The 15,670-nt window shown below is 42.7% G+C and overlaps 1 protein-coding gene across 3 annotated transcripts in view; it reads right to left on the minus strand.

The window, feature by feature from the left end:
* Positions 1–15,670, minus strand: part of SAGE1 (sarcoma antigen 1) — a 70,145-nt gene that overhangs the window by 27,677 nt on the left and 26,798 nt on the right. For all 3 annotated transcript variants that reach the window (XM_016426688.2, XM_007507232.3, XM_007507233.3), the window contains exons 3-8: positions 14,432–14,581; positions 13,174–13,263; positions 12,793–12,976; positions 12,078–12,221; positions 5,520–5,671; positions 1,394–1,546 (exon numbers count right to left, since the gene is read on the minus strand). In XM_016426688.2, coding sequence (XP_016282174.1) covers positions 1,394–1,546; positions 5,520–5,671; positions 12,078–12,221; positions 12,793–12,976; positions 13,174–13,263; positions 14,432–14,581 — 873 coding nt within the window. The remainder of the gene's footprint in view (positions 1–1,393; positions 1,547–5,519; positions 5,672–12,077; positions 12,222–12,792; positions 12,977–13,173; positions 13,264–14,431; positions 14,582–15,670) is intronic.

Below are 15,670 nucleotides of genomic sequence, written 5' to 3' on the forward strand. Positions count from 1 at the left end.
TCCTAGGCTGACTTTGAACTGACTCCGAGGCTGGCCCTGTATCCTACAGATTTAGCACAAACTAAGTGCTAAACAAAGGCTTGTTGATTCATTCCATTAAGTTGCTGCCTCTTACTGTTTCAGTACATAAATTCAGGGCACACGTTTGCTTTGAAGTTAGCCTGGCTCCATCCCCTTTATGCTTAAAACACCTTTATGTCAGGTTCTAGTTTCCCAGGGCAATTGTTGAGTCTCCTTAGCTAGTCAAGGCAATCCCAAGTTTTGGACGAAGGAGTTGTTCACTTGAAAACCTTCCCTTGGATACGTACCAAGAGCCCCACCATCGCTATCATGAATAATCTCGTGGCGTAGACAGAGGGGCTAACTGGCCAGTTACAATTCAGGGTGAACTGATCTACTCATCACCAAACTTTTTAGGTGAGGAGGTGACGTTACATGATCATCTCCTCCTTTTACTGTCCATAGTACCTGGATATGAGAGGCGCCATGCTAGAGTGATTTCAGCACTGGTTTTAGGAGTCAGGAAAACCTGTGTTTGAATCCAATCTCAGACGCTGGTTGTGTGACCCCCAGGTAAGGCACTTTAAAAATAAATCCGTGCCTCAGTTCCTCATCTGTAAAATGAGGATAACAATGGCACCTACCTCATAGGGAGTCTGTGGAGAGCAAATGAGACAATATAAGTAACATTCATTGCCAACCCTAGTGAGCTGGCTATCCCGTGGGCAAGGATACCATCCATTCCTATCCTGGAAAGCTTCTATGTCGAGAGCTCTTTGATGAGAAAATCCAGCTTCTCTAGCAGCTGTTTATCACGAAAGCTACAATCCATTCTACCCAACTGGAATTGCTGAGGCTGGAAATCATTGGCAGAGAGGGAGACCTTTGGAGGTCACCTAGGCCAAGCCCTCCCCATCTCTCCATTTAACATAAGAAGTGGTCACAACGGGAGTAAGTGAAACGTGCTCTCTAAAGTGAGCTAGAGTCAATACAGCAGGGTCTTGGGTTTACTTCAGGGAGAACTCTTGACACCCAAGAAGTCGATGGAATTTGCCTGAATCTTGGAGAGTCTGTGACTTGTCCAGGGACACACAGCTAGCAGGCATCGGAGGAAAGTTTTGTACCCAAACACCCCTGCCTCTGAGAGCAGCACTCTGCCTCTGCTAGGACATGTCACTTATTACTGGGCCCAAGAGAAGACCAATAATACGCATTAAACCCTAAAACCACTTGCTTGGTTATGGAAGCTCTTTGTGGGAATTCGCAATGAATATCATTTCCCTTTCTAGGCCACAGAGAATTTCTTCCATTCTAAGCCAGGAGACCGAAGAGAATGATGGCCCAGTCCTAGAACAGCTCTGCGTGTTTATGTTAGCAGGTGAAGCTCAAGTACCTGCCAGCAAGTTTGAGGTGACTTGCGTTCCAAGATGTGCTGAGTTAAGTGGGAAGGCTCAAGTTCATACTTGTCAAAAGGCAGTTTCTCGATGAGCATGGGCTCGTGGTCCACACAGAAGAATCGCACGACTGGGTGAGCTGTCCGAGGAGGCTGAAGGGCAGAGGAACGAGACCATTTGTTATTGCCAAGTGAACTCCCTCACGATCTCCATTTAATCATACTTTGTGTGTGGTTTTTTAAAATTAAAACCCTTTCGAATGTAATGGACTTCTCCATTAGTGGCAATGCAGTGACCCAAACAACTTTGAGTGATCTAGGAGAAAGAACACTATGCACATCCAGAGGAAACACTGTGGGAGTAAAAACACAGAAGAAAAACAACTGCTTGAATACATGGGTCAAGGGAGATATGATTGGGGACGTAGACTCTAAATGAACATCCAAGTGCAAACAACATGGAAATAGGTTCTGATCAAGGACACATGTGATACCCAGTGAAATTGCACATCGGCTGCAGGAAGGGTGAGTGGAGGGGAGGGAGGGAAATATTGTAACCAAAAAAAAAAATAATAATAAAAATAAAACCCTTACCTATTGTCTTAGAATCTACACCAAGTATCTGTTCTAAGGAAGACAAGTGGCAAGGACTAGCTAGGTAATGTAGGTTAAGTGACTTGTTCAGGGTCACAAAGCTAGGAAGTATTTGGGGCCAAATTTGAACCCAGGACCCAGGGCCTTCCATCTCTGAGTGACCTAGCTGCTCCTCACTTGGTGTTCTTTTCTAGTGCTCACATAGTGTTACAAGATCTCCAGGCATGAGCAATATTTTCCATAGGGGTCAAACTGTTAACCTCTATCACCAAATAGCATACTAAGTCAAATCAAGCTAAAATGATAGCACTACCAATGAAGAAAGGAGCCTCCAAACATGTGACTTCATTAGAATTCAACGGAGAGGGCCTTAACTGAACCTCCCTGAGGAATCTAGGCCAAGCTTGCACTATAAGGTTAGAGGCTGACCAAACAATATCTTGGCACCAAGGTAAGTAGTCAGGGTAAGAGAAAGCCAATGAGGATTCTGTTAAGAGAGAATAGCAAGCCTTGAGATACTGACAAAGAAAACTAAATGAAGGAACTGGATCTTGGGCTACATTAAGAGAGGCAGCTCAGTGGCTCAGTGAATAGAGCGCTAGGCCTAGAGTCAGGAAGACCCAAGTTCAGATTGGCCTCAGATACTAAGTCACTGTGTGACCCTGGACAAGTCATTTTACCTGTTTGCCTTGAGCCACTAGAGAAGGAAATGGCAAACCACCCCATTATCTTTGCCAAGAAAATCTCATGGACAGCATTGGCATGCTATAGTCCACAGGGTCACAACTAAACAATGACAACAGCCCTACTGTATTCTCAGTCCAGGTCAAATCACATTTAGACCATCAGGTTCAATTCTGGGTACCACAATTGGGGAAGGTAACTGATGAGCTGAAGAGTGGCCAGGAAGGAGAGAAAACAAAGTTCATGTCAAGAACAGCTGTTCGGGTGCTTTTGTCAGAGGAAGGGACCAATGAAGATGGTGTAGAAAGCAGATGGGGAAGACGTGGAAGCAGAACCCCCTCTGTTCCCCCATTCTAGGGCCTAGAACTGCGAATTCATGCATTCCTACTCTGGGCTGTGGGTTATTAGGCCCAGATAGGCGCCAAGGAACTATACCCACAGAATAGAAACACCGAAGAAAAACAACTGCTTGATCACATGGGTCAGTGGGGATAGGATTGGGGATGTAGACTCACTCTAAGCGATCACCCCAGTGCAAATATCAATAATATGGAAATAGGTCTGGATCAATGACCCGAGTAAAACCCAGGGGAATTGTGCATCGGCTATGGGAGACAGGGAGGGGAGGAGAGGGAAAGAACATGACTCTTGTAACATAGAAAAATATTCTAAATTAATTAATTAAATGAAACATTTTTTTAAAAAAAGAGCTATACCCACAGAAGTGCACCAGGGGAAAAGGTTTTCAGTGTTCCTGTGCAGCAGGGACTTTTATTCTAAACCAGGGGTATTTATCTAGAGGCCTGACACTTAAAAATGTTTTGAGAACCACATTAATTTTATTATTATTATTATTTTTCAAACCCTCATCTTCCATCTTAATCAATACTGTGTATTGGCTCCAAGGCAGAAAAGCAGTAAGGGCTAGGCACTGGGGGTCAGGTGACTTGCCCAGGGTCACACAGCTAGGAAGTGTCTGAGGTCACACGTTTGAGCTCAGGACTCCTGGTCTCTGGACCTGGTTTTCAATCCACTGAGCCACCTGGCTGGCCCCTTGATAACCATATTTCAATATAACTGACTTCCTTTAGAGAAAGGAAGGACTCTTTGTATTATATTTATGTATTTAAAAATATTATGTAGAGAAAAGAGGCCTTCGGCTTCACCAGATTGCCTGCCTGCCAGCCTGCCAAAGGGGTCCAGGCCACACAAAAAAGGGTAAAAAGCTTTATCCAGACTCTGCATTTGCATTTAGAGCAGCAGGGACAAAAGGGAAGCCTGGGATTCACTTGGCACCCTCTGGTGTCCAACAGGAGTTACTGCATCTGCATACACACACATGACAAAATCAGCTTGATACAAAGGAGAGAAAGCAAGTTGGCCCTGAAAACAGAAGAGGCCCATGTTTGAATCCCAGCTCTTTTATTTTGCTGCTTCAGGTAGTCCCTCAATCTCTCGGGCCTCAGTTTCCTTCTCTGCAAACTGGAGACAGTAATTGTCACATTTTGTACCTCACATGGCCATTAAAAGGAAAGTCTGTTTAAATCCACTATTTTTTTTTATTTTTAATTTAATTTTAAATTTTTTCCCATGGTTACATGATTCTTATCACCCTCTCTTCTTCCCTCTCCCCTCCCGGAGCGGACAAGCAATTCCACTGGGTTATACATGTATGATCACTCAAAACCTATTTCCTTGTTATTCATTTTTGTAAAAGAGCAATCCTTTAAAACCAAGACCCTCAATCATATCCCCAAATAAACCAGTGATAAATCATGTGTTTTCCTTCAGTGTTTTTACTCCCACAGTTCTTTCCCTAGATGTAAACAGCGTTCTTTCTCATAAGCCCTCAGAATTGTCCTGGATCATTGCATTGCTATTAGTAGCAGAGTCTATTACATCGGATCGGCCCACAGTGTTTTAATTAGTGTGTTCAATAATCTCCTGGTTCTGCTCATTTCACTCTGTATCAGTTCGTGGAGGTCTTTCCAGCTCTTATTGAAATCAATCGATTCATCATCCCTTATAGCACAATAGTATTCCATCAACAGCATATACCACAATTTGTTCAGCCACTCCCCAATTGAGGGATGTCCAATTATTTTCCAATGTTTTGCCATCACAAAAAGCACGGCTATAAATATTTTTGTACAAGTCTTTTCCCATTTTTGTACAGGTCTTTTCCCATTTTTTTTATCTCTTTGGGATACAGACTTGGTAGTGTTGTTACTGGATCAAAGAATATGCATTGTTTTGTAGCCCTTTGGGCATAGTTCCAAATTGCCCTCCAGCATGGTTAGATCAGTTCACAACTCCACCAGCGATGTATTAGTGTCCCGATTTTGCCACATCCCCTCCAGCATTCATTACTTTCCTTTACAGTCATATTGGCCAATCTGCTAGGTGTGACGTGATACCTCAGAGTTGTTTTGATGTGCATTTCTCTAATCAAGAGGGTCTTGGAACATTTTTTCATGTGATTATTGATAATTTTGATTTCTTGATCTGAAAACTGGCTATTCATATCCCTTTACCCAAATTTGTCAATTGGGGAGTGATTTGATTTCTTATAAATCTGATTTAGTTCTTCGTATATTTGAGGAATTAGACCTTTTTCAGAGAAATTTGTTATAAAATTTTTTCCCAGCTTGTCGCTTCCCTTCTAATTTTGGTCACGTTGGTTTTGGAAAAGATCACTAATTTTACCTCCTGTCTGTTCTCCAGTAGGCTTAGGTGCCTCGGTAGCATTTAGTAATACCTATTTCCCAGAATTCTTTTAGAATGGAAACTGAAACTAGCAAATAAAAAAATGAAAACTGTCTTTTCCCCTTTGTCTTAAGATACTTACCAGAGTCGGTGAGTTTTGGTCAGGCCAAAAAGATTCTGGAATTGGCCAGTGTCCAACAGGAACCCCAGTTTTAGGGTTAGGGCGCACATAAATGAGCTTTCGACAGTTGTGCCATGGCTGATGGGAAATGGCTTTTGCTGACTTGTAGAACTCTAAGAAGACACAAGAGTTGGAAAAGATCAGTCAGGAAGAGTATTTGAGAACTTGGTCAGGATTCCAAGATGACAGCTTAGCTTGCAAAGTGGTCATACGTGGGTTGGGTGAAGCATCTTTTACACTTAATGGCTCCACCATCTATATACGTCATTAAGAAACAGAGCAAACAGCAATAATTAGCAAAATGATTTGGTACTGGTGTAGAAACAGAGTGATCAGCAGCACTGATCGGACATACAACATACAGAAGCAAATGAATACAGCAGTCTAATATGTGATAAGCTCAGACTCCAGCTTACCATGGGACGAACTCACTATTGGACAAGACCTGGTTGGAAAACTGGAAAGAAGTCTGATGGAAACTAGGTACCGACCAACATTTCATGCCACATAGCAAAGACAAACTCCAAATCTGTAAGAACAGGAGTCATTCCCCAACTGATAAAATGGTCAGAGGACATGAACTGGTAGTTTTCAGAACAAGTAATCAAAGCTATCGAAAGCCACATGAAAGAGTGCTCTAAGTCTCTACTGAATAGAGAAATGCAAATGAAAACAACTCTGAGGCACCACCTCATACCTCTCAGATTGGATCCAAGACAATTCTGAAGACGCTAGAATGAAAAAGGCTATCCACCTCCAAAGGACTGACGGAATCAGACCCAAGAATACATTTGAAACTTTCTTTTTCTTTTTTTTTTTGACAGTCTGTTTTCTTTTATAACATGACTAATATGGAAATATGTTTTGCATAATTATACACGGATGACCTCAACCAAATTGCTTGCTTTCTCAATGAGGAGTTAAGGGAGAGAATTTTGAATTCAAAAATTTTAAATATAAATGTTAATTGTTTTTACTGTGTGACCCTGGGCAAGTCACTCAATCCCCATTGCCTAGCCCTTGCTCTTCTGCCTTAAAACCAATATACAGTATTTATTCTAAGATGGAAGTTAAGAGGTTTTTTTATTGTTTTTACAAGTAATTGGAAAACATTTTTTAAAAAATAGGCTCCCAATGGATACATGATTTAAATGTAAAGAGTGACATCATAAACAAATTAGAGAAGCAAGGTCAAAATTACCTTTTGGATCTATGGATAGGGGAGGACTTCATAACCAAACGAAGGACAGAGGAGATTTAGTGAAGTTAAAAGGAAAATTTTGATCATATAAAATTTGGAAGATTTTGTACAAAGAAAACCAGTGGGGACAAAATTAGAAAGGAAAAAGAGAAGGGAGTGGAGAGGAAGACTCTTTATAACATTTCTCTGTTAAAGATCTCACACCTAAGATATGTAAAGAATTGATTCAAATATACAGGAATGTGAGCTAATTCCCAATTGAAGAGCAATCAAAGGATATGAAGAGGCAATTTTCTTTCTCTTTTAAAAACCCGTCACCTTCCATCTTAGAATCAACACTGTGAGAGACAAGTACAAGATTATTTATTTATTTTATTCACAAAATGTTTCCCATGGTCACGTGATTCGCGTTGTCTCTCCCTCTCTCCTGGAGTTGACAAGCAACGCCACTTATCATTGAAAATCTACGTCCATGTTTTTCATTTGCCAAAATCATTTAGAGCAGCAGCTCTTTTGTGGTGGCAAAGAAGTGGAAGTTAAGGCAGAGTTCACTGATGGAGGAACAGCTGCACAAACTAGGGTTTATGAATATGATGGACACGATTGTGCTGGAAGAAATGTTTCCAGAAAAACCTAGGAACTGATGAGGGATAAAATGAGTAGAACCTGGAGAACAAGCTGTACAATAATAAAAGTGACAGCTGTCTGTAAAGACCACATCTGAAAGACTTAAGAGCACAATGACGAACTAGGATTGGAGAGAACGATCGTGTTTCATCAGACAAGAAGGTGATGAACTTGGTGTGCAGGTGGACATGTATTTTTGGGACACAGACAATGTGGAAATTTGTTTTGCTTGACTAGGCACAGTTGGTGCAAGGGTTTTTTCCTTCTCTTTTTCAATTTAGGAGTGAGGGAGGGGAGGATTTTCATTAATTGAAAAACATTCAATTAAAAATAAAGCAATCAGATTTGCTAGTCAAACGTAATTTCAACGGCAACACATTGGTAATATCCAGTCAAACTTCTAGACAATGTCTTGTTTTTAGTGTGAACAAAGGTGTCTCAAGGTTATTTCATGGTAAATAATAAGCATTCTGCTTGTCTTAATGATTAAGTCATAGCATTCGTTTGACCCCGGCAATATGTAATCCGGTCAAATTGATAGATATTTTTGTCATTTTAGTGTGAACGAAGGCGACCCAACAAAATACTCTAGAGAAGGTTATTTGATAGGAAAGGATAATCATTCTGCTTGTCTTAATGATTAGATCGGAGCATTAGTTTGAAAGCCAGTAGAGGACCACAGCCCACCTAATGTTGTTAAATGGGAAAACAGAACATTAGGAAAATGATATCAAGGCAGCCGATCGTACAGGAGCTAGGTGACAAATGAGGAATCGGATTGGCCAAATAATGATTTGGTTAGAGTACAGTAATGGCGCTTTTATGAGACCAAGTTGCCTTCCCTGGGACAAAGCACGTCTGTCACAAAACAGAATCATTTTGATCCTTCACCCTGTGTCATTTTTTTTATGGTTCGGAATCTGAGATTTCATCACTATGAGGAAATCCCAGTGTGGAAACTCCCTCTACCACTAGGGAATGGCAATTTCAAGTCTGAGAGAGCCCTGGAGCTCTGGGCTATCTAAATGACCTGTTTAAGGTCTCTCAGCACTCTAGGATGTGTCAGAGGTAAGCCACCCTTGCACCCAAGGGTCTGGCCATTCTGCAACCCTGACTCTTCAGTACCTTTAGAATGGCATGACTGAAATGACTTGCTCTCAATCCCCAAGAAAAAAGTCATCTCAAATGACCCCATTGGGCACTGGAGAGAACGCTATTTAAAATGAGCAAACAGCTCTACCATGTGAAAGATCTCTAATTTCAACCCAACTAGAACCATGAGGGTTATTGCCTGAGGCATAGAGAGTTGCACACCTGGTCAGTGTCTTCTTGACTCCAAGTCCAGCATGCCATTCACCAGGCTACACTACCTCAAAAATTCCTAATGGCCCCAAAGGAATACACATTCGATAGAAAACTCTCTGTACTTTACAGGCCCAATGACACTAGTGTGCATGGGAGGGAAAGCATTTACGTTTTCTTTTCCTCCCCAGTTTTGCTGTCATGCTTCTATATTGGTCGCTGCTGTAAGAGCAAAGTCACGCATAACCCTAGCCCCAAGCATTTATGTTTTCTTTGAATTGCTGTGTATTGAATACTGCTCAAGAAGCTACGGGCTTGGCAATCTTCTTGTACTTCTGGTTATCATAGTATTATCACTCTGATATCATTTGATCTTCAGTTTGTAAACCTCAAGATAAAATATTTTAAAACAGAAGGAAGGAAGCCATACTTTGCATCATTTGGTTCCAGAGAGCAGATAACCCATAACTCTGGCTTCTCAGTAGAAAGGCGGGACCACAGGGGCAGGATGCTGTATACACTGGCCAACAAGGTCACTCTATCTTTGTTACAAGGGAGAGCTCCATTAAGGCTCAAGTGACCATAATGTAGAGACCAAAAACAACATGGATGTATTTGAATAAAAAAGGGCTCTTTGACCTAGTGACACCTGACCACAGCTTTCAGCTCTTCACTTCTTCCTACTCAAGTCTGTACAGCAATCTCCACGGCCAATCTACAGTTTTCAGGGGGAGAGGACTTGGCCAGGTCTAACGGCAATCCTCCAAGGCCGATTTGAGGAATAAGAATCGCTCAGACAAGCTGCTATAAAAACATTTAGCCAGAAGCTAGATGAACATGCTTTGTCTAGAACGGAGGTTTACAGACTTTTGCGGGGTCAGACTGTCTATGCCCAAGAGTGTTTCTATGACACAAAAGGGGCAGTGTGAACACTGTCATGGAGGCAAGTGGCAGGGTACAATGAAAAAGTGGGCTGGGTTTGGAACTGGGGGCCAGAGTTCCAATCCTGGTCTTGCCACCTACTGCTTCACTGAGAGAATTATAACATACTGGTAATGCATGCTGGCCTAGGAGACAGAAAGAGCTGGGTTAGGCATTTATTTTATTTTAGTATTTTAAAAGCTATACCTTCTGGCTACAAAAGAATGCAGATCTTTGGATCCAGTAATAGCACGACTGGGTTTGTATCCCAGAGATAAAGAAAATGGGAAAGGACCAGTTAGTACAAAAATATTTGTAGCTGTTCTTTTTTGTTGTGGCAAAGAATTGGAAACTAAAGGGATGCCCTTCAATTGAGGAATGGCTGAACAAACTGTGGTATATGGTGGTGATGGAATACTATTGTGCTCTCAGGAATAATAAACTGGAGGATTTCAGAAAGAGCTGGAAAGACCTGTGTGAACTGATGCAGAGTGAAATAAGCAGAACCAGTGGAACATTATACACAGTAACTGAAACATTGTGGGATGATCAAATGTGAGAGACTTTGCTACTAACAGCAATACAAGGTTCCAGGATGATTCTGAGGGGCTTATGAAAAAGAATGCTCTCCGTCTCCAGAGAAGAAACTGTTGGAGTAGAAATGCAAATAAAAACATATGATTTATCACTTATTTATTTGTGTATATGATTTAGGGGTTTTGGTTCTATAAGATTATTTATTTATGAAATGAATTATATTTTGCATGATAATACATGTGTAACCCAGAATGAATTGATTGTCAATTCTGGGAGGGGAGAGAAAAAGGAGGGAGAGAGACAACATGAATTATATAACTTTGAAAAACTTATGTGGAAATTTGTTATTAAAATAAGAAAAATAAAAAATAAAATTTACATTAAAAAATCCATACCTTCTGTCTTAAACTCAATACTAAGTATCAGGGCTAGGCAACTGCGGTTAAGTGACTTGCCCAGGGTCACACAGCTAGGATGTGTTTGAAGCCTGATTTGAACCCAGGACCTCCCATCTCTAGGCCTGACTCTCAATTCATTGGGCCACCTAGTTGCCCCTGGGTTAGGCATTTATTAAGCTTATATGTTCCAGGCAATGCACTAAGCACTTTACAAATATTATTTTGTTTAATTATTACAACAACCCTACAAGGTAGGTGTTAGTATTATTCCACTTTACAGTTGAGGAAATTGAGGCAGACAGAGGTTAAGTGACTTGCCCAGAGTCATACAGTTAGCAAGTATATGTAGTGAAATTTTGACTCAGTTCTTCCCAAGTTCCAGCCTACTTCCCTAGCCATTAGTCTACACTACCTCTTAAGATAATAGGAGTTTGGACTCAATGGCCTTTGGGTTAGGTCCCTTTCAGTTAGAGATCTATGATCTTGTGGTCACACTACTCCTTATTAAATCACTGTATTTTTAAAATATTTTAAAATTAGTTTTCCCCCCGCTATTCTAGGCCATTGCCAGTCATCCTGACTTTTGTCCTGCCACTGGACTTGGATGACTTGGAAGAGAGAAATGAGCTTTGAAGGAAGTTAAGGACTCAAAGATGTGGCACTAAGAGAGAGTGTTCCAGGGTACTGAGGCAGAAGGTAGAGATCACTTGTGGGAATGACAGGCATGAAGCCTAGACAGGTGGGCCTAGAACCAGACTGTGAAGGCCTTTAAATGCCCACCTCAGGAGTGTCCTTTATCATGGAGCCTCTAAATGGAGGGCAGCTAGGTGGTGCAATGAATAGAGTGCTAGGCCTGAAGTCAGGAAGACTTAAGTTCAAAGCCAGACTCAGATACTTACCTGGGGAAATCATTTCACCCTGTTTGCCTCAGTTTCCTCATCTGCCAAATGAGCTGGAGTTTAAGGAAATGGCAAACTACTCTAGGATCTTTGCCAAGAGCCCAGATGGGGTCACAAAGAGTTGGATATGACTGAAAAATGACTCAACAACAACATCTATAGCTAGAGATATAGCCAGATATAACCAAATCTCTCAATCTCTCTCTCTCGTAGATACTTAAAGCAGGCTCTTGGGTTGATTGGGGATCAGACAATCCCAAAGCGGTGGCACCAGGTACAGCAGAGCCGTGAGCACCCTGTGACTCGTGTATCCTTGAGGTTTTTTTCAATGACTGAAAATTGGATTTTCCACATCACTTGTTTTCTCCTGCCTGAAAGAGCACTAGGCAAAAATGGCTTCCCTGTCTCCCTCTGCCTTGCTCACAAGAAAATGGCAGTGCAGGGAAGAGGCAAGGGCAGGACTCCAGTGGGCCTTCACAGAACCATACCCAACCAACAAAAGGCGGACAATTTCTCGGGAGAGAACCTGAAATCGAGCAAAGGGGAGCAGGGGCTGCACCTGCTGTGGGGGTTGGTGGCAATACTGCCTTCTGGTGGCCCATCTGCCTCCTGCCGAGAAGCCCCCCTTACCTACCTCTCTTCCCTCTCCCTTCAGCAAAAGCAGCCAAGTCCGGTCCTGCTTTTTCAAAGTGAATCACGACGCCACTCTGGACTTTCTGAACTAAAGACTCCAAGCACTGATTCAGCATTTTCTGTGTCCTCACGCAGTAGGAGCGGCCTGGGTCAAAGAGAAAGAAAGAGCACCAGTGTGAGAGGATTCACTAAAACAAAGTCTCACCACATTACATATAACTGCTCTTCAACTGGACTCAATCAAAATATTTATTCATCACCTACTGTGTGCCTGGTACATAATAAGTGCTTACTAAATAATGTTCCTTTGATTGGCTGACAGGAAGCGGGATACTAAGATCAAATAAATAGTATTCCTCGCCCTTAAGGAGTTCACTGGGGCCACCAACATGAGCTGGGAGAGGAGGGGGGCGGGAGGGAATCAGAGAAGGATTCCCAGGGTAGGTGGCACCTAGGGTAAACAACACATACCGAAATATGTGAGAAGGGAGAGAACCCTAACAACTGGGGGCAGGGAGGGGAGGTTGGACAGGGCTTCCTGAGGTATGTGGGGTGGGGTTGAGTTTCCTGAGCTGAGCCTTAAGAGCAGACATTTCAGGGATCAGACAGACTCCCTGTAAATAAACTCAGTGTTGGAAATGGGGCTGATGTAGCTGTCTATACCTCTACCTAACCTCCCCTCCTGTCACTTCAAGACCGTAAGTTGCGCCTGATACCTCCTGTAACTTCACACATTTGTGTAATAACAGATTCATCCATTGGTACGCTCCCTAGCGGCTCTGGCTCAGATGAGAACGTCCCAGGCATACGCAGCACCAGGGCAAATAACCGCTGGTCCCAGCGGAAAGGTTCTTTGGTTAGCTCACTTCCAGGCAGAGGAGAAGTCAAAGGGAGATGAAGCTGATGAGGCAAGATTGGGCAAAGTTCATCTTAAAATGTAACACTCGAAGCCCCCACTCCTCCCCTGCCTTTCAGGGATGGTCAACGTGGCAGGTTTGATCAAAACCTGTTTCTCATGAAAACAAATCTACCTCCCCCAGGCCTAACTGCAAATTCCCTACCATCAAAATAAGACTGTACCAAAATGGCGACATTACCTCCTCTTGTACACCAGTAGTATTGGTTAACTTATTTCCATCAGTGAAGGCAATTATAAGAGCTGGCTCCAGAAAAAATGGATTCCGCCCCTGAAATTATAATCGGGAGAAAAGACAATCAGCATGTGAAACAATGACTTTTTATTACTAAATTTTCATTACACAGACAGCACTCAGAATGCTGATAGAGAGGGAGGGATTCTTTCCCCTTCTTGCTTAAGGAATGACCTAAAAGATCAGGGCACCATGTTAGAGGTGATCTCAAAGGGGATACAACTTAAGTTCAGGGGATCAAAATACAGCAGCAAGTTTGGAAAAGGAAAAGGCATTCGTTTTCACCCTGGTCCTCTTGGACACCAAAATATCAGATTCCACCTCACTGCTGGAACTGCCATAATCCAAAAATGTATGTATTTAGGAACAGGTGATACGAGTCATCGGAAGATCAAAGAAAACGCTCACCAGGCTGGAGCAGGTGGGACAAGGGTATCCTCCCTAACCCCTAGGCCAGAGGCCCAGCAGCCATTCAGTTGGTTATGGTCACACAGTGTCTATTGCCCACTGATCCCGTCGGTTGGCAGGGCAGCACAGGGAAGTGAAAAGGGGACCCTGAGCAGTACTTCTTGACCTTTCCTTCTTCCTCAAACCTCTCAGTGGGCATTTATGGCAGTTGTGAAAAAGAGCAGACTCACTCCAACTACTCAATCCAGCCAGCTACCCCAGCAAAACAATTTTCATTGAACCCATATCCTGGTACAGAGAGAAGGCCGCATGCCAGGCCAATGGGCTCTATGTCTAGCTGACATGAGAATAAAAATAGGACATGGAGAAATGTAAACACACAGTTTACGGTATAAGTGAACAACACTGATACCAAGAAAACCCCATTCTTTTTTTTAAACCCTCACCTTCCACCTTAGAATCACTACTGTGTACTGGTTCCAAGGCAGAAGAGCAGTAAGGGCTAGGCAGTGGGGGTCAAGTGACTTGCCCAGGGTCACACAGCTGGGAAGTGTCTGAGGCCAGATTGGAACCTAGGACCTCCCATCTCTGGGCCTGGCTCTCTATTCACTGAGCCACCCAGCTGCCCCCAACCCTATTCTTAAAAAAAAAAAAAGTTTAGGGTTTATCATCTTTCCAGAGTCTGTGAAAATACTTTGGAAGATTTCACTATGCCCAACTATAAATGCTTAGCTGCACCCACACCAAAAAATAAGAAATAAACAAGGTAGCTGTAATCACTTAAATTTGTTGTTACCTGTCCGTAATTGTCTATTCCAGACACCAGTCTATTCACATTCAACAGGTCAAAGGCAGACTTCAGAGCCTGGCCAAGAGTAGTCAATCCAGAAGCCTGAAGATTTTTCAGTTCAGTCATGAATGTGGCATGGTTCTCTTTCCAGCCAGCCTATAAAATTAAATGACATTCAGTTTCCAAAAAGGAATCCACAATTAGGCAATGAATGACATGTGAAATACACGTGGCGTTTGGGGCTTGGATATGTCCCTTGTGTGTTCGGATCACCCCTCTGGTCTGTGTCCTATCGGGAAAAAGCATCCCTTTCCCAATCAACAACCCTTTGAAATGCTCGTTCCAAGGGGCACCTTCTCAGCTGAAAGGATAAAAGAACCTGCCCCATGTCCAAATTTCCAGCAAGGTAGACATAGCTTCTTGACACTGAGAGCCGCTCCCAGGTGGAATGGGATGCCTTGGGAGGTAGTGCGTACCCGGCACTGAGGGAGGCTCAATGACCATCAGGGATGTTTGTAGGAGAAGGGATGCTAGTTCAAGCCTAGGTCAGAATAGATGGCCTTTGAGCTCCCTGGAGTTTCTTTGATTCTATAGAATATTATCCTGACAAATTAGGAAAGAGTACCATGGCCCTATTCAAACCTTTTGGCCCCTAGGAGGAGAACAATGAGAAGAGAATCTTTATTTTCTGCTAGATCGTGACTTGAATCAAGAAACTCAGGCTGATGATGGAGCTAGAGAGCCAGCCCCAAAGGCTCCACGTCCTACTTTGGTTCTGTGAAACCCAACAAAAACTGACCAGTGCCGGCACTGAGGTATAAAAGAAAACCTGAAATACATTCAGTGAGTTTCGCAACCAACAACATGGAACATACGTAAAACCACTGCTTGGGTGACGATTTTCAGATTTGTTCCTAAAAATCAATGTGGTCCCAGTAAGAGATTCTAATTCCTCCTAACCAGAAACTTAGTGTGCGTTCTGTAATTGTTATGCTTGAAAGAGAAGATAACAGACACAGATCTGGCTACAGAAAGGAGTCAGGACCCAGAAATGCTCGTTCTTTTTTTAGCCCTTTCTTTTCATCTATGTCTATGACAGAAGAGTGACCAGGGCTAAGCTATAGAAGTTAAATGACTTGATCAGGGTCTGCACAGGTAGGAAGTATGTGAGGCCACATTCGAACCCAGGTCCTCCTGACTCCAATCCTAGAGCTCAATCTACTGAGCCATCTAGCCGCCCCAACT

The sequence above is a fragment of the Monodelphis domestica genome, chromosome X (assembly GCF_027887165.1).
Source record: "Monodelphis domestica isolate mMonDom1 chromosome X, mMonDom1.pri, whole genome shotgun sequence".
NCBI lineage: Eukaryota > Metazoa > Chordata > Mammalia > Didelphimorphia > Didelphidae > Monodelphis > Monodelphis domestica.